Source organism: Seriola aureovittata, chromosome 7 (genome assembly GCF_021018895.1).
Source record: "Seriola aureovittata isolate HTS-2021-v1 ecotype China chromosome 7, ASM2101889v1, whole genome shotgun sequence".
NCBI classification, from domain to species: Eukaryota; Metazoa; Chordata; class Actinopteri; order Carangiformes; family Carangidae; genus Seriola; species Seriola aureovittata.
In genome coordinates this window covers 25,234,222-25,257,823 of record NC_079370.1, presented here as the reverse complement: position 1 = coordinate 25,257,823, position 23,602 = coordinate 25,234,222, and the positions used below count along the sequence as shown (strand labels likewise).

Here is a 23,602-nt window from a genome sequence, read left to right as displayed (position 1 = left end):
ACATGAGTAAATCAAAGACCATTTCAAGCTGAAATTAAGATAAACATTTTCTAAGAAATTAAAAATTAATTACTTTTTTATTTCTGGTAAATAGAAGTAATTATGAAGAGCTGAAAATCAAAAATTCAATCTAATTTACAGCAACCCCAAATTTCTTGTTATTGTGGTAAGCCCTCACATGTTATCCACGTTATTAAAATGGTTTCTCTACTACTAGCCTTTTATCACAGCATAAATAAATAAATAGATAAATGGTCCAATTTGGCTACTTGGAGTAGTTTGTTAACAAGTGAAACCAGATGCAAACAAACAGTGTAGCTCTTTTTAAACCAACTAAATACATTTTATTAAGTGATTGTTGCTTTGTTGCCCTTTTCCAGCAGTTTTTTTTATGTTCTTTTAACTAGCAAGGTAAGCTAGTTAGCCTATCTTGCTAGCTTTCACTTCCCAAGTCAAAAACTTCACAGCATAATGGTATAGAGGCAGACAGGTAAAATTGCTAACACTATTTGGGGTTGTGAAAGGTGGAAAAATGCCTTGCTTCAACCAATAGGTTGTTTGTTCCTACCCTCTGATACAACCAAAAGAAACGTCTCCAGCGGTCGGAGATATGCTACTGATAAAGTGTTACAAATCACAGTTATATAGCTAACTAACCATTTCATGCTGAGACAGTGCTGTGGAAAAGGTTTGGTATAGGAGCAAAGACAACTTGGTTAGGATAGGGAAAGATCTGGATTAAAATATTAGTATTATTATTATATAGTATTTTTATTATTAAGGTTAAACAACCTTTGTCATCATGGTTACATAATAAATTCATGGTTAAGGTTATAAAATGATTGTCGTGATTGTTCAAAGAACTAATGTTGACTGTTGGTTGGAAACAGGAACTGAAAAGCGTTCCCCTGTGTGCAACCCAACCTCCTCCTCATGCTACATCACCTGACTCCCTCCTTTGCTCCTGTCATAATTAGAGGGATTTGTCACTTGGAGGATTTGCTCCAAAATGACATGCTGTCTCACATGACCGCTAGCTGTTTCTTATCAATAAAATGTAACTATGGCTCATAATAAGCTGCTTGTACAAACAACATATACGGTTGTTTTTTTATGGGATGACAGTCTCATCAACTTCTGTAGCGCTACATTTTCTAGAAGAAGAAAAAAGGAGATACGTATGTGTGTGGAATCTAAATGGAAAGTATTGGCACTAGCTTGCTAACAGGTGACAGTGCTGGTTGAGGGCCAGAGATGTGCCAGTCTAAATAAAAGGTCAAACCAGCAGGGACAGAAACACTGTCTGTGGCCCTGGGAGTGAGTGACATAGACAGAAACACAGAAAAAGAGAGAGAGAGAGAGAGAGAGAGAGAGAGAGATGGTACCAGCCCAGACGATCAATAGATGCCCTGAAAGAAGTTTCAATTGGCCCTGGCATCAGAAAAGCATCAGTTGATCTGAACTCTAATGGGAGCCTTAAAAGGATTGGCTGCAGAACAAAGGGACAGATGGAGAAAGAGACAGAAAAGTAGAAGTAGATGGAAAGAGAAGGAACAGGCAAGTTAAGAGAAATTAAAAAAGAAACTGGGATTGTGAAATTTAAAAATTGCTCTGTAGCAGCTGCCTTCCCTCCACTTTCCTGCCCCACTGCAGAAGGGAAGAAATGACAAAATGTTAACGGATGAAAGATTTCAAATGAACCTGTTACAGCGAAGTTGTTTTGCTCAGCCTGGTTTATATCCTCCTCACCATCCCTTTAAGAGTTACCATGGCAATTAGCAATTTATATTTTCAGGGGAGTTTTAATGCCATTTCAAAGGAAGAATTAATTAACAGTCAGCTTTAGTGTTTTTACACTAATTTGACACACCTTCAATGACAGTAATTGCTTCAGGGTTATATGAGAAATGTTCAAAGCACAATATCTTGTCATATAATTAAAAAGGAATCTATTTTGGTTTTTATGCAAACAACCTTTTTATGGCAGATGTTTGTTCTGAGGGGTTTATTTATGTGTACAGCACATGTCAGTGGAAAAGCACTGACCTCTGATTAACTGATCACCAACACAGAGAGAAATCAATCGTTTTCTTTAAGCAGCAACAAAATTACCCACAGGAATTTATCATTTATTAGAGATAACAACAAATATTCATGAGGCTTAACAGCAATACATACAGAGCAACATTCTCCTGTGATAATAAAGGTTACATTCAAACAGATGGAGTGGATTGGGTCACCACTTGGGCCAGACCTTGTAAATGTGATTATGACTGAACTGGAACAGACTACTGTATTGTCTTGACAGAGAGGAGTAATAAGCATCAATGCCCATTTCGTTAATGATGCATTTATTTTTACCAGAATATCAGACTTTCACAGGATTATGAACAGTTTAAATAATGACATGTGATTTAATTAATTTATATTACTTTCCTGGACCTCACCTTCAATTGTAATAAAAAATGTCTTGTGCCAAATAACTGTGGTCTTAATCATTAAAATCAAGGACTTGGTCTTGTTGTGAGGTTAAGCTGTGAGATGGATCGCCACAAAAGATAATAGAAAAAAATCATGAGAAAACTGTAAAAGTCCAGAAACACGGTGATGGATTGAAATATGGATCCATCCTGAAAAAACCTTTGCTATCAAACAGGTCAAGTTTGTGACAATATTCTTATTTCATATCCGCTAAAGACTCTACACGTAAAGTTAAAGGTTCTGTTTAATCACTTCAGATTTCCTGGCAGTAATTAAATTAAAGAATAATTCCACATTTTGGGAAACAACTTTTGACTGACAGTTAGATGAGAAAAATAATGTCATTTCCATATGTATATGTTAAATATAAGGCTACAGCCAGCAGCCAGTTAGCTTAGCTTAGCACAAAGTCTGGAAACTATGGGTCGAACAGCTCGCTAGTGTGAACATGACATTTTGTTTCGGAGGGTTATTCCTTTTTACACTTACACACAGTTTTTGTGCAGATTTGTGCAATATTTGTGCATTATATCAACATATTATGTGTTGGCTAACTGGCTGCTTGTTGTGGCCTTAAAGTAGCAAGAAAAAGCAGCTACTGGAAGAGCTGGTTTTAGGTTGTTGGTGCCAGTTATTAAAACCAAGTGTTCCCTTACTTTTTTCACTATACCTGTGAGTGATTAAAGGCTGTGTTCAATAAAGACACAAAATGATTATAATTGCTTGTATGTTATTAGCTTAAGCACATTATGTTTGTTTATACTTGTGACTTCGATGAAGATCAGTTCATATCTTATCGCCAATTAATGGAGAAAACCAGGTGACACCAAAGGGTTCACATACTCTCTCTTGCCGCTGTATATGTCATGAGAGTGGCATCAATTCACTCATGTATCTCTGAGTGAAGACGCAAGAGCACCCAACAATGCTGTGAAGGAAAATTCATCATCCTGTAAACAGTGGTACTTCTCTAAGAGGCATATCGGTGGATCGGTTGGATACACTGTGTCTAACAGGAGGTACAAATCTATACTTTAGCGTCAGAGCATGTGAGGCTGTTTCTATATCTGATATTTTAAAGCCTAATTATTACAAAAAATAATGTGATTTCTTATCACACCTGTACAAAAATATCTATGTGTTGGGTTATCATTTCTCATCCTCCTCTTTGTCCTTTTGTTTAGATACAAAAAGAGACAGCAGTTAATAGGACTTTTTTTCTGATTATCCCAGAAGAATCCAATTACAGCACTATTTGGAGATCAGTGAGATTACAGTGTATCTAAGAAAAAACAATCAGAGCCTATCTGATTTTTTAGCTTTAGCAGGAGACACGTAATGAAGTCTCTTATTTCTCCTCTTTCTCCCCCATCTTGCTTCCTTCTTTTATCTTCTCACCTCCATCTTTTGCTCTCCTTTCCTGTCTTATTTTGTGTTTCCATTTCTCTTTGTCCTTTTTTTTCACTTTTGCATTTTATGTTTTTTTCTCTCACTTGCTTTCCCTCCTTTTCTCCTGTTTCTCCTCTAATTTCTCCTCCCTCTCTCCCCTTTTTTCCCCTCATACTTTCTCTGCCGACCGCACCTTGACACACACCACATACACCCCTCTTCCTCTCCCCTTCATCATTCTTACCACATAGTATTGCCACTAGGGGATTACCGTGGCAGGCCTGAAGGTGGTGCACGTACACAGAGAGCTGAGCGAGGCAGAGTGGGTGTTTTTCATCTCAGAAATGAAAATATCATAGGAGACCCGGTGGGTGGTGATGACCTTTGGAGAGCGCTGCATTTTTTTGCCTTGCTTGCTCGCTCTTTTGTAAAATGCCCGGCCACCCGTCTCACCCAGCCCCTTCCTCCGCCCCTGGGCGACGTGGCTCCGCAACTGCACCGCACGGAGAGCTTGTAGATCCATACTCTGAGTAAATAATTTATCACTGACTGAAAAGGGGAACAGGAAGGAGAGCGATGCTGTGCAAAGAGGGTTGATGATAGAAAGGGGAGAGAGTACACTACTATAAATCACTATAGAAATATAGGGATAGGTGTGATGAACCTCAATAAAGTCAATATAATCTCACAATAGAGAATTTTCAGTCTTATATGAATATCAGGACCATGTAAATTTCTATCATTAAAAATTGATAAGCAAAGATTATAAACCCATTCTGTCTCCCTTTACCTTTCTCTGTCCTCTGTTTATCCAAATGCTAAAAGTCAAATGTTTCCCATCAGCGCCGCAGCAGCAGCAGCTCGAGGTGCATATCATGTCACTCCTGACTATCACATCAGTCCTGACTGCTGGTCCATCAGCGGTGAACAGATGAATGCATTATTGGCACCATTATGTTGAAATGTCAGTGTGTCTCTGTGCTGTACAAAGGGAAGCATCACACAGCACGTCCTGTCAGCTTTCCTGCAGGTAATGAATTGTCTCTACAGTTCAGATTGTCACCATGATGGCACCGAATATTGACTGAACCATGAATTTTCCGTAGATAATGTGTTTATCTGTGTCTCTATCACTTCTCTGGGACTGTGCCATTTGCACACAGCAGAGTCTTCCTCCAGGTTCCACTGCTTTGATTTGTTGTGATGGATTAAAACCTAAAGAGCTATAATAGTTTTAGAATAAACATTACATCATTTGAAAGAAAAGCACAAACTGACTGATGTGTTGCTGTTGGAGTGAATCTTTGTCAAACACTCAAATCAGATTTAACTTTATTGTCCAAATGAAGTCATTCATTTGGTCAAGGCTGCGAAGAAAACCGTAAAACACCAGAGACAAGATACATGAGTAACCTCGTCCTCCCTGCCTCAATATATATTTTTCTTATAGATTCCTGTGTGATGACATCAGAATATGAAAAAGATAAGAAAAATAGATCTAGATTGACATTAAACAATAAGATATACAAAACAACAAATAAATAAACTTTTACTGTTCAGTCGGTCATCCCACAAACCAGGGCTACAGCAATTATTGTCTGTATTGTTTAATCTGCTCTTTATTTCCTGGATTAATTGTTTAATATTTTAGTCGATTAAATGTCATAAAACAGTTTAAAATGCTAATAACAACTTCCCAAAACCTATATTCAAATTCTTTTGTTTTGTCCGACCAACAGTCAAATATCCAAAAGTCTTCACTTGAGAAGACTGGGAACAGGGGGCTGGTAAATGTTTAGCATTTTGTTTTAGCATGTTGCTAATTAATTGTCCGTCTATCAACTAATCAATTTATCTAATCTATAATCTCATCAACGGATTGTTTCATCTCAACACAAACTATAACCAAGCTTTCATTTACTAAATTTGTACACGATTCACTCATTCATTCAAAAGTATATCTTATCAAACCGTGCTCATTTTATTCTAACATTCTTTTTTTTTTTTAAATCTTACCTTTTCCTTTACTCAAACGATTCCCTTTATATAATTAATTGATATTGATAATGGTAATAAATCATCAGTCCGCCAGTCTTTTCAATCCAATTTGCCGTAATGCTGTTAGATGCAATCTGTTTGTTCCCAGGTGACCTGTGAAGATTGATCGCAGCATTGATGCCTGGTTCTTCTTCTGCTGATCAATGTGTTGTAATGTTGAACAGTCAGTGAGAAAGGTCAGAGGTGGAGGATCGCTGTCAATGAGAACTGACAGAGATGAAAAACATCTTCTCTTCTCTTCTGTGTCTCTTTTAAATTTTTGTTTTATTTAACTTGTCTCTTTTTCTTTTAAATTTATTTTCCATTTTTCATAAAAGACAAAGAATCAAAGTGCCCCGTTGAAACAAACCTAACATGAAAAATTAACACATTATTACAGCAGTGACTCAAAACATTTCACTCAACTCAAAAAGGCAGGAATCTTTAGAATTACAGACTTTTACTTCATGTCCACAGACTCTGTCTCCCTTCATGACTGCACAGTAAAACATATTGTGTGATGCCGAGCTTCATCCCTGGGTAGTTATCTTCCATTACTATGTAATGATATTCATGAGCTGGGCCCAGCATACAGCTGTGTGAGTGTTGTATGTGTTTCATGCTATAGATCCAGCCAGCGTCTCCTCAGGGGTATTTGGCTGAGGCCTAATGACCGAGGCCGAGCTAATCCCCCGGAGGAACACACACTCCACTCTCCTTTGTAGGGGGAAAAGGCTCTGATGAGGCCTTTGAAGGAATGCCACACTGGTGTCTCACTGTATGTTGCCTTTGGCTCACCTTTATCCCACACACACACACACACACACACCTACACACACGGCCTGCCCTGCAGACATACGCATATATAGAAATGCACACAAATATGGGGGTGAAAATCTCTCTGTCCCTCTCTCTGTATTTGCATCTACACACACTCACAGATAAACACACGCACAAACACAGTGGGGCCCTCACAGTAGGGGCCGCAGTAATAGGCACCCTGCCATCTGGAGACCCTGTCCAGGGGGCTGTAAACAATAGAGTGCACTCAATATGGCAGATCATCAGTGTACATGAATATGTGTGTGTGTGTGTGTGTGGTTAATATAACAGGGGACATCATCGGATATTCCCCACCTAAACCAATGTTTCTTCACCCCCTGCATCCACCCTGAGGCTGTTAGGTGCTGCTGCTCTTAATGGGACGATAGGCACATACATTCTGAATAATGTAAAAACTCATTTATTCAATACTGAAAAGCTGGAAAATGTGTGTGTGTGTGTGTGTGTGTGTGTGTGTGTGTGTGTGTGCGTGTGTGTGCGTGTGTGTGTGACCATGTGCTTGTCTTTCTGTGTGCATGTACAATATGTGCTGATGACGAAGTTTTTCACCTTTTCGACTTTTTAAATTTAGACTGGAGCATCTTTTAATTCCTGCCTTCGTTTATTTTTACTGTCTTTGTTTCTTATTGTTGTTAATATGGATTCACATCAGAGTGCTGCATTTGCTACCATGGTAGCCACTAATTATAACAAAGGAAGCCTATTGCAGTAGAGCAATATAGAAGAGACTTAATCAGTTCTACATGGAAAAACAACAGCATCTCTGCTACTGTTTAATTGTACTGTAACATATCATAACTGTAATAATTTCTGTGATTGAAATGTCATATTTTCATATTTTCCAGAATACATAAACACAGTATTTCACATGCTTATTTTCTTATTAAACCTTATGTTCAATTTTCCAAATTATACATTCAACTGTACAATCCCATGGTCACGCCTGTTCTCTGCCAGGCCTCGACATTGTCCCACATATTCAAAAACAGCAGCGTCTCTTTGTAACATCAGAATCAAAGCAGGATCTTTCAGTGATTTTTCTTTAAGGCGCTGAATACTAATAACCATTTATACTTTGTCCCTGTTCCATATATGAAAAATAATTGTCATAACCAAATCCCCCCTTCCCTCGAGCCTTTTATGAAAATCAGATCTGGAGAGCGCCTAATTAGGCGTGATTCACGGTAAAGGAAGAGGAAAGAGAGGAATGTGAATAAATTGAGAGCAGGAGGAGGAGAGAAAGGAGCGACAGACTGGTGATTAATGTGAAGGCTGTGATGCACGTCAATGGGGAGACAAATGAAAGGATGGGGAGAGGCTTTCTTTGAAAAGGGAGAGAGGACACAATATAGCCAAATTTGAGCCCATGAAATACAGCTAAACCCATATGCACCGTTATCACTAAGATTAAGAAACTGTAATATTTGCTACTGTGCATTTCTTTTTCATTTGATATGAGCCGTATTATCTTAAGTATTTGAGTAGATTATTTGGGGAATCTTCTTCATCTTTTTGGCTTGTGACCTATTGTCACTGCTTGAATATGTCAATGCATTATAGTCTGGTCAACCAAAGTGCATTTCTTTTTATGTTTCATTTTTAGAAGCCTGGAAATGTGACATTTCCCAGTAATTGTGAGGTATAAAAGCAACAACTAGTGGAGCATTAAATAATTCAGATTTTGATAAACATAAATCTTTTTTCTTCTTTTATTATCTTGTTAACTGTTTCATGAAAACCCACGTTTATCTAAGGTTGGGAGCCACTTTTCTAAACCACAGGATGAAGATTTGCAAAATCACATCCTGTGTGTGAGGGCACAGATTCTGGGACTGGCTTTTTCTTGCCCCGTCTGAACCCCGTTGAATCCGAGTCATCCAGTAACCAAGCTGCCGTATCAACTGAGGGGAACGACTGGCTGACTGGCTATAGCTTGCTGGCTATAGCTTGCTGGCTGGCTGCAGCTCCTTCAGTAATCAGCAGCCCTGCTCTGGTCTGGCTGCAGCACTAATTGATGGAAGATATGCAGGAGTCCTTTCCCCCCACCCGCTAATGGGAGTCTCTCTCTGTCTGTGTCTGATTCGCCTCATTATAAAGCACCGAGTGTGGGAAGGTCAAGGAAAATGTTCACATTTCACACAGGTACCTGAACTCGTGAATAGCCTTAAAATGGAAATCAGAAGCTTCTAATGTAATGTTTTTAAACCATTTTAGGGCAGAAATGTTCTGGTGAAATTGACAGTTACACAGATCATCATCTTATTTCTGTTTGCATGTATTTTCAGTGTTATTTTTGGAGCCCAGTGAAAATGAGGCAAGAACATAAAGAAGGAGTGAGAGAGATGAAAAAGATATTTGTCAAGATTTGTCTAAGCATTTAGTGTAGGAAATAAATACACGTTGTAATAAAATATGCCTTCATATGATAAGTCATATCTGTTGATGATTGTAGAAACTGGTGATTAATAATTCTTATATCTGCTTACAACTACATTATATTGTATTATAAACCATTTGTTAAATGGTTATTGTGCTAATAAATGCTAGTGACAATGAACTGAGTGTATTTTTCAGCTGAGTGTTGTGTTTATTAAATTAAATTGTACTATGACGTGAGGGTTTGATATGTGGTGCTTTGGATCACTTAAAACAAACAGCTGGATGGAGACGGATTCACTTTTCAAGCAGCAGTTTTTACTTCTCTACACATTTCGTCCGCTTCCCAACAACAACGACACTTCCTGTTCCTAAGTCACATGTCGCTAAACATACAAATAACATATATGTGTAAATCAGTAACCACATTTACACGGTAATTATTAACTCAAATATATAAATGAATGAACAACTAAACCTAGAAGGTTGTGTCCTTGAATGTCCAGATCACATGGTCATAAATTGTATCAGATCTTTGTCGACATCCTTTTATTTGAAACAAATAACTCACTGCAACTCTTGCCATCTTCAGTTCATTGGGCTCACATTCACATCCTGCTCGCCCAGCTTACCCACAATGCCTCTGTTTTCTCTGCTCAGCAGCAGACTTGGGCTACGTGCGTTTGTTAGCGGTGACGCTCCTCTGCTGTCCGCTCCAGGGAGTGATAAGTGTTCCTTTTCTAGGTCACTGGTTATGCGATGCGCCGAGCCACTGGGAGCCACACGTATTCCTGTTCTCCCTCCGCAGGAGAAACCAGCCACATCTCCAATTAATCCGCCCTCCACACGCTACACCCATCCGCCATCGGATCTGGAGCAGTCATCTTGAATTCAGACGTCTTCTCTCACACTCTGTACCCAGAGTCCCTGAAGATGCCGGGGAGAGACAAGGAAAGATTGTTTCCTGATTGCCGGCAAGAGGAAAAGGGGGAAGGTTTTTGAAATATTTAACAGGGAAGCGGTCTCGCTGGAACGAGGAGGTTTTGTTTTGTTTTATATTTGATGTTGGTAAACTTCGGAGGTACACAGGTCTTCCATTTAAATCACAGAGATGTCACAGTCAATCAGAATTCACCATGACTCCGCGCATGACTTTTTCAAGGCTGTTACAACTTGGGAAAGATGGGGGAATGTTTACATGGCATCTGTTCACGAGGGAGAGGACTAATTTATGCAGGAAATTACTATTTAATTCAAAAAGATCAGAGCTTCGAACTTTTAAAATATGTAGATTAAGACTTAGATTGTGTCCAAGGGCACAGGGCTCATATAGGCCGCTAAATGTTCTACTTACGGTTAAAGGACAAATCTATGGACACAAATTAGGGTCAGTAACATTCTGATCTTGTAAAGTGATGTTCAGTCTGCAGTTGTAAATAAGACTTTGTAAACCTGTAAAATAAATTCCAAAAGATTTATATTTGTTAAAGAATCTGTGAACATGTGGTGAGGTTACACAAGTTAACATTTAGGTAATGTATTTTTTGTCAAACTACTGTTTTTTTTTAGCAGCTTGTTATATGAAAGAAAATTGATTATAGCAGCTTTAAACATTATTTTACTCAGGCTGATAAAGGTGTAGCAGGGCTGTAGACAGGAGTTTAAAGATACTGAGATATTGACTCTGAGGCGCTCCACCACCTTCCCAACCCCACAATTGTAGAATGAATTCCCCCTCCGGTTGCTAAAACCCCCAAATTCTCCCATGATCCCATTGTCCTCTGGTAGCTGTGGTCCTGGTGTAATGTATGTAAAGTAAACATTTAGAAACAACGGAAAATATCCCTTTGTCCTTCAAGTGATCTGATTTGCAGCCTCACATACAGCTTACACTTCAAAAAGACAATGTCTGAGCGACCGAGTCGTCTATCCGTAACCATAGCGATGGCTGTTTCCTGGTGGAGAGAGTGCGGGGCAGACGGTAACTGTTTATCTACACCCTCCTCCTTGATGTGGAGGGTCCTACCACCTGTGAGGTACGGTGGCCCTGAGAGCTCAACGCACTGCAACTGAAGAAAACACAATTTGGCAAAACATGCGCTGCAAATTCACACAACACAACGCGAGCGTTTCCAACAACGCAAGTGTTTCCAGGGGACACTAAAAAGTGATGAACCTGGCTGGGACTTGTTCAATGTCCAATAGTGACTTTTGAAGTTAAAAGCACTGAATAACGAGTGTGTCCCAGCAGGTTCATCACTTGTTTCTTTTTAAGTAATTTTTTTTATCTTAGTTCTGATAGAGAAAGTGAGAGAGAGAGAGAGAGAGAGAGAGAGAGAGAGAGAGACAGGGGATGATATGGAGCAAAGGGCCTCGGACTCGCATGGTACCCTATGTCTGAGAGTTCAGGCCTGTTTCCTGGGGCGTCATTGATCATCTGTGTGCGCATGTCTTATCTGGAGGTGTTCCTGTTTTGTCGTGACTTCAGCTCCATGGCGATGAGTGCAGAAACAGCCCTGTTGACACAGCGAGGCCCCGGGAAAGTTGTGAAACAAGAATGTCGACGGCTCCGTTGTTGCATCACAGAGTTGAGTCTATTCTCAGTTCACCTCAGCTAACTCGCAGGAACAGATGTCTCTCCTACACACCGCTTGGAGTGGACCTTTTTTTTTTTTTTTTTTCAAGTCACCTAATTGTTATTCATTTTGGAAAAGCTTCAGATGTTTGCTCAGCTTCAATTCATTCAAACTATTAATACGTCTCCTCAACGGTGTTTGACAAAGCCTCAGGACTTTCTGCTCTGTGGCTACATTTCTCCTTTGAACTCACGCAGCATTAAACCACTGTGTGCAGACCTGATGAGTAGACCTGTGTTTTACAGCCACACAGGACTAACACATTCATGAATGCTGCAAAATCTTCTCTGCAAAACACGTAGCTGTTGTTAATACAGCGCAGGGAAGTGCAGGGAACAAAACAAAACAAAACAGACAAAAAACTAGATGGAACTGGGCCATGACGGCTCTGAACACGTCCATAAAGGAGGAATAGAAGCAGGACGCCGCATCACAAGCTGAATGGACTGAAATTGAGAGCAGTCTCGCATTTATAAAAGCATGTATAACGCTAATATAATATGCCTGTATGTTTGTGCTTGATAGTCTTTGTATGTGTGTGAGGCAGTGAATACATGGGAGCATTTTAACGGCTGCGAGTGCGTGTTTTTGTGCTGTGTGGGGAGGTTGCATGCCCAGTTTCTGTCTTGTTTTGAGGCCATTGATAATTCCCCCATTTACTAACTGGAAAATAGCTAATTAAAATCCACTTCAACTAACAGGCTGTCTGGGACAACGCTAATGTCGGTGTGTGCTAATGCCTGCTTGCCATTTCTGCTCCTGTACACCATAATCAGTGACTGTTACCCACCTCCCCGCACTGCACATAATGATTCAGATGCAGGAATAACTGCACTATAACTACGTACAGTAATAGGCAGTCAATTGTCACTATATTTCATCATGCTATTGCCTGTTATTTCTGCCGCTCTCCACCATAATCGCCAAGTTACTTAGTGTTTAGATAGGAACTGTGTTTCAATGGTTGTGTAAGGAGAGCAAAGGCATAATACAACACCTGTAGTATTGTTTCTTTTAGTCTTTGTTCTAATGATTCCCTGCTGTTTCTGTGCTAATGCTCTCACAGAGTGTGCCGGCGATGTGACGTCTGCTGACAGAAAAGCTGCTCTATATTCAGCATTTCAAAACCGTCTGATCAACCCCTGTAGCTCCTCACATATAATAATATTAATATAGTTAAACCAGTGAGGCTGCAATCATGATGAATGTGATTTGTTTGAAATAAAAGACTTTTCTTATTCCATGTAACCATAAAATGTAGGGGAGAAACAGAGACTGTCCTCCATGCAAGCAGCCGATTATTTCCCATAGTTATGTTTAGTTGTTAGGTAACCTCTGGCAGTTGTAATAATTACGCCTTTTTATATGTCTGAAAACAAGTGTGGAACAGATCTTTAAATGAATAATTACGGCCATGGACAGGATTTTAGAAATTCCCAAACTGTGTTGGGATAAATCTGCTGGGTCCCAAGATCAAAGGGATGAGGAAGTAAATCATATATTTCTGTCATGCAAAAATTTTGTGAAAGTTTTGTTAAATACAGCATATTTTTACATTTTGCTCACAATTCCTGTCAGACTGTGCCAAAACATAAGAGCAGGGATCACAAGTACATAGTGCTTCACGTTAAAGGGATTCATCCACTTCCATAGAAGTTGGAGGATTCATGGGAATCAGATTAAAAACTAATGGTCAAAACTGAAGCAGCAGAAGCCGAGAAATCTTCCCCGAAAACACTTGAGCCTACATATCCCATCAGGCAAATCAGTAGCTTCCTTCATGAGACCCTTCTTTCCTGGTAAATGCTAATTTTAAACTCCACACTTCCAGTTTGTAGCCACTCACACGCCCTATTATAAATGTCTAAGGCCCACGTCAAAATACCCTCTCATGACATCAGCAGGGGGCTTTTTTCAGACATTAGGAAGCTTCTCCAGACCTAAAGGAGACATTACAGAATTATTTTCAACGGCTGAGGAGACAGGAGAGCAGCAGAAACTCCCACCCACCCCTCACACACTGAAAAGAACGTCTAAATATTTTTCATTTGCAGTTTTCCTGTTTCATTTATTAAGTTAACTGTTGCATCCGGTTTAATGCTGTTTTCAAGTCAATGAAATTCTTGGGGAGAAATACTGGATCACCTTTATCAATGTAGTTATTTTGTTTGCTTCAAGATGGTAAAGATTTTACTTATTTTTTATTATTTTGAATCTAAAAAGACTATGTGTACGTTTTCTTTTTAAATTGTAGAATGTAAACTCCTCCCTTCATATTTATGTTCCATGTCATGATAATCACAGTCTCCGAGGTTTTTATGGATGAAAGCTCAGCAGGAAAATGCTTTCTTCTTCATTATTTATATCTTATTTGTTGGATACAATTATTCAAATAGAGATGCTGATATATTCTCCATTTATTCTACAGAATGAGGGAATTAATTGTCAACTTGTTGTTATCATATCACGTGTGTATTGAAGGTGAAAATTTCCCATATAGACAACACAGTATAACTGTGAACCTCTTACCAAGTGAAACATATGGTATCTCACTAATTTCCTTAAGGGAATATTTTAGGTAGCACCTCCGCACAATCAAGCTGAATTCCAGTTTGATGTATCTCAACAAATTGAAAATCCTCATTAAAAAATCCTACATACACGAATGCAACCGCTAGGAGAATAGGTAATTTGTTTGAAAAGTCAGGTATTGTTTTCTGGCGTTTCCCTGTTATCACGGCTCGGCCCCCAGAGGCTGTGAGAGGAAATGCACAGAGCCCACTCTGCTTTTGTTAATTAAAGCTGTCAATCAGGAGCGAGACGAGTTCTTTTTTTCTCTTCTTTTCCCTCTCTGGATCCGTTTGTGTCACTCTGATCAAAGCCGTGATGAAAAGAGACGCCCATTTCTTAGAATAAACAACAGAATTTTTCATGTCTGTTTAATGCAAACTTTTGGTGTGTTCAAAGTTTGTTTTTTTTTCTTTTTTCTTTGCACTATTGTTTCTTCATCTTTTATTCATCTCTTTTCTCTCAGTGGGTTCAGCCACCAGCAAAAACATTTGGGTTCATTACACAGTACTAGCACAAAGGAATGTTGTTTTCTTTACTCTGAAAGACTAGAGACAGAGAGTGATTCATGAGGCGATACAACCCTCTGCAAAAATCACCTTGAATCTAAATGTGCATTTAAATAAAACAATGCTGATAAAAAAAAAGGAAAAAAAGAGACATAAGCGTCATCCAGTTCAGGGCAAGGTAGATTTACAGAATTATTACTATTATAAAATGATTAAATGATATGATTCCACCTCAGATGTTTGTTTCTGAGTGTTACTCTTCTCTCTCTATTGTTCAGCAGATTCTCTTTTCAGCTGAAGTGCAAGAGGAGGAGGAGGTGTAAAACTGAAAGCAGAGCAAAGCGCTTAGTGTTAAATTTATCAGCACATTCAAATGCAATTTAAGAAATGCAAGATATATAGCTAAAATATGTCAACAGTGCGGGGCTGAGCTGTGGAGAGAGGAGAGCAGAAGCATGAGGACTGAGAGCTGAGCAAATGTTAGAGCAGGCAAAGAGAGAAAACACAGCGAGATTTAGAAAAGTGTGAATTTAAATCCAGAGAGAAGAGAAAAAAGCTTTTAGGTGAGCGTATACGCATTCATGTACCTGAGTAGATGTGTCAAAAATATACGTACGCATCATGTTTAGTGGGTTGGAATAAACAACGCGTGTGCAGATTCTTTTGGGTTTACATGTACAAATTAAATTTTATGTGTTTTTATGCATGTGTGTATTCGCATTGAGCCACTTCACTGGGTGTATTTGTGCAGACACCATGGATTTATGAATGCATGCAAACAACCCTGCCTCCTACAAATGATGCTCATCTAAAACTAAACTAGTTTTCCTAATTACATTGTGGTGGCAGCGAAACCGATGGATGGATAATGTTCAGTGACAACGCAAGAGCTGCATTTACTAACAGCAGTGAAGGCATCAGGAGGGGCTTCGGGTGGACGGCAGGTGTACAGAGTGAATGGGTGTCACAGCAGAGACCAAGGTTCCTATCCATAGTCCTGTCTGTGGTTGGGTTTAGGCAACAGATGCATTTTGGGTAAGGTCAGGGAAAGATCATAGTTCTGTTTAAATCAGCCTAAACATAAAAAGTTGAACAACGCCAGCATCACTACGAGTGGATATTATAGTAGAAAACAAATGTGTGTGTGAACATTTAACTGATATGTTCAGTATCAACGTGTCTGTAACTTGCCAAATATGTAAATGAACAACAATCACATAACATAAGGATAGATTCTTGTGGGTGCATTTGTGCATTGACTGTGTGTAGTTAGAAGAGTGTGCACATGCATGTTCAGTATATCATGTTACCTTTTATGATTTCTTCCTATTCCTTTGGATGGTGTAAACGGGTTGCGGTGGGACAGCTGTGGAGATGGGGACCAGTGGTGTGATCTTGGGAGGATAAATTGTAAAAACGGTATTTATAGTATGTAGTTTTTCAGTATCAGAAACAATCACCAAAAAAAACCCAAAACAAAACAAAACATGAAGGGTGATTGTGTGTTTGAGTCATTAACTGAGTTTTATCTCTGGATCTTCATCCTCTCTCTCTCTCTCTCTCTCCCTTGTGTGTGAGGTTTCTCATAGTGTCTTCTCCCTTCTGTGTGCATGGTGTGCTAGACTCCACTGTCTGTCCTCTTCCCAGGTCCGTGTGGTGGAGAGCGGGTCGGGCGGCTCTGTTTGGCAGCACCTGGAAGCTGCTCCATGTCTTCTTGGATCTGTAGTCTTCATACATGTCTACAATATGTCTATAAATTTGCCATCCTGATATTTTGGTCCATTCTGTGCAACATATACTGTGTGTACTTACGCAAATCCGGGGACTAAGGAGACAGAAGCCAAATTCAGCGGCTGGATCCTTGGGAAGCTGTTTTTGAAGGCCGATTGCGTCACAGCACGACTACACTGTCCATTTCAATGGCTCCTTCGATGCAGTGGTAACGAAAGCAAACACCACTGACAGAGAGCCTGAGGATTACACCATCAAATGTAAGTACTGGGTTTCAGCTCAGTTCAACGGCTAATTGTACAACTGTTAAACCACAGGCCTTAAAAGCTCAGGTTTTTGTGAAAAAAAAGCTACATGTTGTCAAGGTTCCCAGATGACAGGAGACGCGCTTCGTGATGCAACGGTACCTACTGGTGACGCACAGCGTAAATCCTCTGTAGACCAGACTGTCTACTTTCGGTTTGGCCCGCAGCCAACGACGGCTACAAAGCGCCTCACCTTCGTTAACCACGTCCTCCGAAGGATGTGGTCCCTGAATTGGGACACAGCTTGAGTGTTATGCTGTAAACCTCCTTGAGGCAAATGTCTGATTTGTGATATTTGTGAGCTATATGAATAAAACTCACTTAACTTCATGAGAGGACTTTGATATCCTCATTTAAGGGGCATCTCTAGGAATGATAGATATTTTGTTAGTTTACACAAATGTCCACTTAGAATTTGATTTCATCATTGAACATCAAATGTAGACGAAAGTGGGTTTTTATGTCTGTTGACCTGATGCGTATCCCCGTGTCTGTCTGTGTGTCTGTCTCACATTCTACAGAGAGCAGAGAGTTCAGGCCTCGAACAACCTCTGAGAGCAGCTTGACATGGTTCTTCAATTAGAGAGGGAAAGGAGCCCAGCGTGCGTGTGTGTGTGTGTGTGTGTGTGTGTGTGTGTGTGTGTGTGTGTGGGTACATGAAGGGCAGTGACTGCTGCTGTTCACTGTGTAGGAGTATTCATCTTCCATTTGTTATAAGTCAAGTAGATTTGAAAGTGTCAGTGCTGGCGGATTCCCTTATGGCTGCTTCACAGTAATAGCAATCCAGTTTTTTGACAATGAAATGCTTTTAATGTGAAGGAGCAGCAAAAAGAAAGGTTTGTCTTGCATTAGCAGTTCACACTCCAGCACTGACAGCTCAACTGGAACATACTGTATGCGTTCTGTCTCTCTATTGTTAAGATCCAGAGACCTAACATGACTGCAACACACAGGCAGATGCTGCCCACTTATTAACAGCCTCAAAAACAAATCACTGGCTTATAGCAAAACCCTTATGAGGAACACACAAGCAGGGCCTCCTCACTGATTTAGGTTTTTTTTATTTGTGTAAAAGTGCACACAGGGATCATCATCAAACACATGATGACAAAGAACTTCAAGCAGTTAGAAGGTCGAGAAACTGTTAGCTACATTGCTAACTCCCTGATTAACTTTTTACCTCCAAGAACACTGAGATCATCTACTGCTGCTTTATTGAAGGTTCCCAGCCGTAGGACAGTTGGGGATGCGGTCTCTGTCAGTTACGGCCCAAAGCAGTAGAACACACTACCTACAGATATCACAGAGGCCAGCTCACTAAGTATTTTTGAAAGAAAGTTATTTCTTCACCTTAGCTTTTAACTAGCTCTGAAATTTGGCAATTTGCTCCGCATGTATGCTGCAGCACTTCTTTTAAATGCCTTCTATAAGTTTTGATGTCGTACCGATTTTATACTTTCTATGTAATCACGTATTTCATTTTAATGATTCTTTCTTCGTTGCAAAGCACTTTGTGCAAATAAAGTTTATTATTATTATCATTCCAAATGTAACAACCCTCAACGATCAGTCAGCGTAGCGTTACTGTCTGTAAAGTCAGAAAATGTGCTTTTCAACTTTCATCAGTTCAGATAAACACATTACTGGATTTGTTAAGCTCCTGTGTCTCCGCAGCTTATTTCTTCTTGAAACTGGCACAGGAGGAAGTGGTGGATGTTCCCTCTGATGAGCCGGGGATCTGTCACCTGAGAATGGAAATAGCTCAAAAGCTAATCAGGGGGCTGGTTTTTAATTTATTCTCAGTAGTTATTGTAACGCAAGTGCTATTTATTTCAGGAAATAATCAAAAATTGACAAATCAACAGATGATTTGTCTGAACTGTGGGGTGTGGGTAAGGTAAGTTTAGAGCACTTGCAGTTGATTAATGTCTTAATTATGGAACTGCCATGCATGTAATTTCTTAAATTTCCTTTCTGCCAGATGAGTGGATACTTTGTGGGAACTGGCTCCATCGAGCTTTGTTTGTCAGCCACCTGTTGATGGAGACTTTTATTACCCTGCATGTGCTCAGCATCTGAAGGAAAAATAAGAGTCTATTTGAGTTTATTTGGTGATTATGTATTTCATGTTGAATGGATTGTGTATGTTGAAGCATTGCTGAGTTTTTGCTGTTGTTTAGACAGTAAGACAGAGGGGCAGATCATGACAACCAACCATCTTTGGAAGGAATTAGTGGCCTAATATTTGTCTTCTAGATGGGTGTACTGTACCCTGCTGAGGTGGTCGGGTGCACATTTTGATGAACAATATTTTCATATTTACAGATTCTGGACATCGTCGATGAGAGTGAAGGAGTAGATGTCGTTTTAATGATTTATAACTAGGTGCTTAAACTTCTTGTGAAAAAAAAAAATCAGACACAAATTATTAGTATTTTTATGTATCCTAAAACATGTTTCAAACAGATCTTTAAACAGATTTACAAGAGACACCCAAGGGTAACTTTAAACTTTTATCCATTGTGACAAGCAGCTGGTCTGATCTCCCCGGCTCAGCAGTGTCCTTGCACAGTTTACAATGCAATCATGGAGGATAGGTTTTGTTATGGTTACATTCATATTCGTATCCTTGTAATTCAGTTAAGGTAAACTGACTTCCACTGAAGGTTTGTTTATACTTGTGAGGTCATGTTGGTCCTGTTGCATGTGGTAATACTGTTCCAGCAGAGCTCAGGTCAAAACTATAAATATAAAAAGAAAAAATGTAATTACTTTTAATGAAGTGTAAGTAATTGTGCCTTTACTGGTCAAATTTTATTAGCAGTAAAACACATTTGACTATGACACAAAACATCAATATGAAAGAAAGCCTCTCCCTTTTTTCTCTGACTCCTTCATCTGATGAAAATGTATTTTCTTATAATGACAAGTGTCACTATAGTGCATGTATTTTAATACCTTGCCGACAATGACTTAAAAGATGCACATCAAGCACTTTATTGGGAACACATGTTTATTCATGCACTTATTAAATCATGTGGCAGCAGTGCAATGCATAAAATCATGCAGATACAGGTCAGGAGCTTCAGTCAATGTTACCATCAAACAGCAAAATGGAGACATCAGAGACTTGGACTGCGGCGTGATTGCTGGTGTCAGACGGGCTGGTCTACGTGTTCCTGACCCTGATGATCTCCTGAGATTTTCATGCACGTCGGTCTCTAGAGTTTACATCCAGTCCCACATCTCATCAGAGGAGAATGACCATGCTGGTTGGAGCTGAGAGAAAAGGCTACAGTAACTCAGATAACCACTCTTTACAACTGGGGCGAGCAGAAAAGCATCTCAGATTGAAAATGCTACAGCTTCTCTGAGTGTTGTTGCTGACCGCGTTCATGCCTTTATGGCAACAGTTCACCATCTTCTATTGGCTACTTCCAGCAGGATAAAGCTCCATGTCACGCAGCTAAAGTCTCAAACTGGTGTCAGGAACATGACAGTGTGTTCAGTGAACTTCAGTGACCTTCCCTGTAATCAGATCTGGATTCAGTAGAACACCTTTGGGATGTGGTAAAACAGGAGATTTGCACCCTGAGAAATGATGTGTTGGATAACAACTGCATTTTTAGTTTTGAAACCTTCTTTTTTTTTCTTTACAGTGGACTAATGTTTCTGTTTACTCACGTGAAAGGCGTACCATTACAGTTGGTTGATTGTTTTAGTTCAGTCTGCTCACTACAGTTTTCAAATGCAGCAGTTCATCCATTTCAATCACTCATGTTTCTGAGAGAAAGAAAAAATTCTTTGTATGAAGCAAAGTCATTATTTACTGCTCTGAAAAACTCATGTGAGGTATCAGGATATTTCTCTGCAAAATGGTTCTCACTTCTCAGCTTGTCCTGCTGTAAAGGGATCAACTCCCAAAGTGAAATATGTTGTCAGTGCAGATCCCAGAGAGTCAGGACTCCTGTAACTTTGTGATGTCACAACAAAGCAGTCACCGCTGTCCCAAGTCCTCTCCACCAGGACCCACCATCCAACCTTACAGGATTTGGTTTTTCTGAGTGTTTAATCTGCAATATTTGAAATCAATCATTCAGAAAACAGTCAGCCAATCAGAAAAGAGGGTCAGAGCCTCCTCACTTCTGATTGGCTCACCGACCGGTTGTTACTAGAGCTCCAGAGAGAAGCCTGAGAGAGGAGATGTAAAACTACACTGAGATGGTTTTTGTTCCTCAAACCACAAATATATCTTCTTATGGATCAACTTCAGATAAACAACAGGAAAATGAGGGACCTTTAATATCTATCTCCTCCTGGTTCATCAGCTGGATACTGAGACAGTTGTTAATTAACCACTTACAGATGTTGTGTGGGTATTATAGTCAGGAACATGACAACAGAAGCATTTGCTGCTTTTCCTTGTTTTATTTCATTGCATCTGAACTGATGATACATCTCTGTAGTTTTACACCAGTACAAGCAACACATTTCCCCATTTTACATTTGCATTTAGCAGTAGAAACTTTTTAATTTGATGTTTTCTAACAGGTTCAAAATCCCAGTGCATCAGGTAGAAAAAGTATTTTGACACGAGATACTTACATACGAATATGCTCCTAAGTAATGTCAACAGATTATGAGACATTCTCATCATAACCTGGATAATTACATAATGAATTTACAATCAGAATATCAATATATGCAGATGCATATGCAAAATGCTCATGTGCTTTCAATGGATGAGCAGTAACTTTACAAACTGTGGTTTGATGGATCGGTTCAGAAAATAAATACAAAATACAGGGTTTTAATGAACATGCAGATGCTTGTCTAACTATTAATTGAGGTGAAACATGCAGAGAGATTTCACATTCACTTGTTGGAGGATGTCACAGCGCTAGAAGTAATTATTATCATGTGGACACCACATCACATTATCTGTGCAAATACAAACCCCAAGCCACGCGAAGCTCTTAACACCTGCAGCTCCACAGCTGATCCAGCTGTGCCGTCGTCATCAGAAACAAAGTCAGGAAAGGTCCTTTCCTGACTGTCCTTTCCGAAAGGACATTTGTTTAAAGACAAGTTTCCGTACTTGTTCTCTCTCCACATCTTCTCCTTGCATCTCTTTCCTGGTGAGGATAACACACAAAACAGGGAGACATCACATTTTAAGGTAAAGAGAAGCACCCGTACTCGACATCGTGCTTCATGATAAGGCTGATGCACCTCTCTTAACATTGGTCCAAATCACTACCGCTGCTCGTCAGAGTTTTCAGCACTTACTGTAATTTCACAATCTCACTAATGATCAAGCATGTGAATGGAGGATATTAGATCTATAATATATATATCATATACATTTATTATGTTATGTTATGTATTTACAGTATATGTTGTAAGGTGCCTTTTTAACGTCTGGCTGGGGTCAACCAATGAAAGGAAGTCTTTTAGCTGAACTCTGGCTCATTTACAGTCTTTCCTCCCCCATTCATCATTGAGCACTGTCCCGGTTAAATTCATTTCCATCAGCTTAGAAGCAAAGGAACATATAGATTTTTTTTTTTTTTTTTAAGAAACACACTGACCAGACCAGAACAGCTAACTGTGCTTAAGTATGAAATTCAACAGTTCAGAGTGTTTCAATAAATCACTGCTGAGGTGAGAAAGTCCCACAGATCATATCAGGACTTTAGATCAAAAGGAAGAGAATGCTGACATTTGCAATACAGTCCAACAATGTGATTATCTCCACAACTTGGTAAGAGATGTATGAAACAGCAGGCTGATTCAAATTGCTCTTTTAAATTCAATGTCAAGAAGGAACGGACAATACATGCACCTAATGTCCCCTGCACTGTGACTCAAATGAATACATTGAAAGTATTCTTTCACTTTCCTGTTAAATGTAAGCGTTTGCGGCGCCGGAGCAGAGATAAGGATTGAGAAATGGCTGCGAGTGAGAATCTGCGATGAGGGGGAAAAGGCCAGAGAAATGCCAACTCAGGCTTCTGTGTCTGAGTGTCTGATTGTTCAGAGAGACCCTTTTCTAAGAGTCTGCCAGGGCCGCTCTGAATAGATGCCAATTATCACACCCAACAATGTTTCTCAACAATACTTAACGATGTGCCGTTTGTTGAAAAGCCACTAAGCTCTCAGGAGTTAATTGGTTTTTAAAAATCAATATAAAATCCCATCGCAATAATCAGTTCTCATAGACGCTTTTCTCTCTCCCATCAAACAAAGCTACTAATTGTTTTAAGACCGACTGTGAGCGTTTCATGTGAAATTACCTAGAGTCTGTGTTATAATGTGCACAGCTTGGCCGTTTGGCAGCAGTGAAGGGAGACGAATTTTGGTGTTTCTCCATTTTTCCATTTAGTTTCAGTGTTTACACAGAAAGTTTGAGGTTGGAGAAATTTAGATAAGTGTAGCCCTGTTTCTGGGAAAAGCTCATAATAAGGGACTGTGGGAAAATTATTTGGGTAAGGAGTGGCAGTGACTTATGGTTCATATTTTTTTAAAAAGCAGAGTCCAAACCAACTTTTTCAGTGAACATATAACAGTGTTGAACTAGTTGCATTAGCTCGATGAATCATAAAAATGCAGCTGGAGGTGAAAATACATATTTATTTTGCTCAATAAGCGTTTGCTTCTACTGCGAGTGTCCCTTCCTTGTGTGTGCTATTTCATTTGAGTAAATGTGTATGTTGCTCTCCTGGCA

At 39.5% G+C, this 23,602-nt stretch overlaps 1 protein-coding gene and 2 long non-coding RNA genes across 6 annotated transcripts in view; 2 read left to right on the top strand and 1 right to left on the bottom strand.

Annotated features, from left to right (window-relative positions):
- cep76 (centrosomal protein 76) overlaps positions 1-9,351 on the top strand; it is a 32,313-nt gene extending 22,962 nt beyond the window's left edge. The window contains exon 13 of one of the 2 annotated variants that reach the window (XM_056381742.1): positions 8,505-9,351. In XM_056381742.1, the coding sequence (XP_056237717.1) occupies positions 8,505-8,565 (61 nt within the window). In that variant the 3' untranslated portion in view covers positions 8,566-9,351. Of the gene's footprint in view, positions 1-6,016 lie in introns of both variants that reach the window. The other variant, XM_056381743.1, reaches the window with a different exon arrangement.
- A 90-nt stretch (positions 9,352-9,441) lies between these two features.
- On the bottom strand, positions 9,442-16,449 carry LOC130171713 (uncharacterized). Of its 2 annotated transcripts, none has more exons than XR_008828191.1 (3): positions 16,359-16,449; positions 16,150-16,233; positions 9,442-10,053 (listed from the first exon to the last, which is right to left on the bottom strand). It is a non-coding gene; the product is annotated as an uncharacterized LOC130171713 (long non-coding RNA). The 2 variants fall into 2 exon arrangements; XR_008828190.1 differs by lacking the exon at positions 9,442-10,053 and adding an exon at positions 15,755-15,840.
- LOC130171714 (uncharacterized) lies at positions 15,807-17,205 on the top strand. 2 transcript variants are annotated; one of them, XR_008828193.1, is made up of 3 exons: positions 15,807-15,874; positions 16,206-16,258; positions 16,429-17,205. It is a non-coding gene; the product is annotated as an uncharacterized LOC130171714 (long non-coding RNA). The 2 variants fall into 2 exon arrangements; XR_008828192.1 differs by having other exon boundaries at positions 16,206-17,205.
- The last annotated feature ends 6,397 nt before the right edge of the window (positions 17,206-23,602 follow it).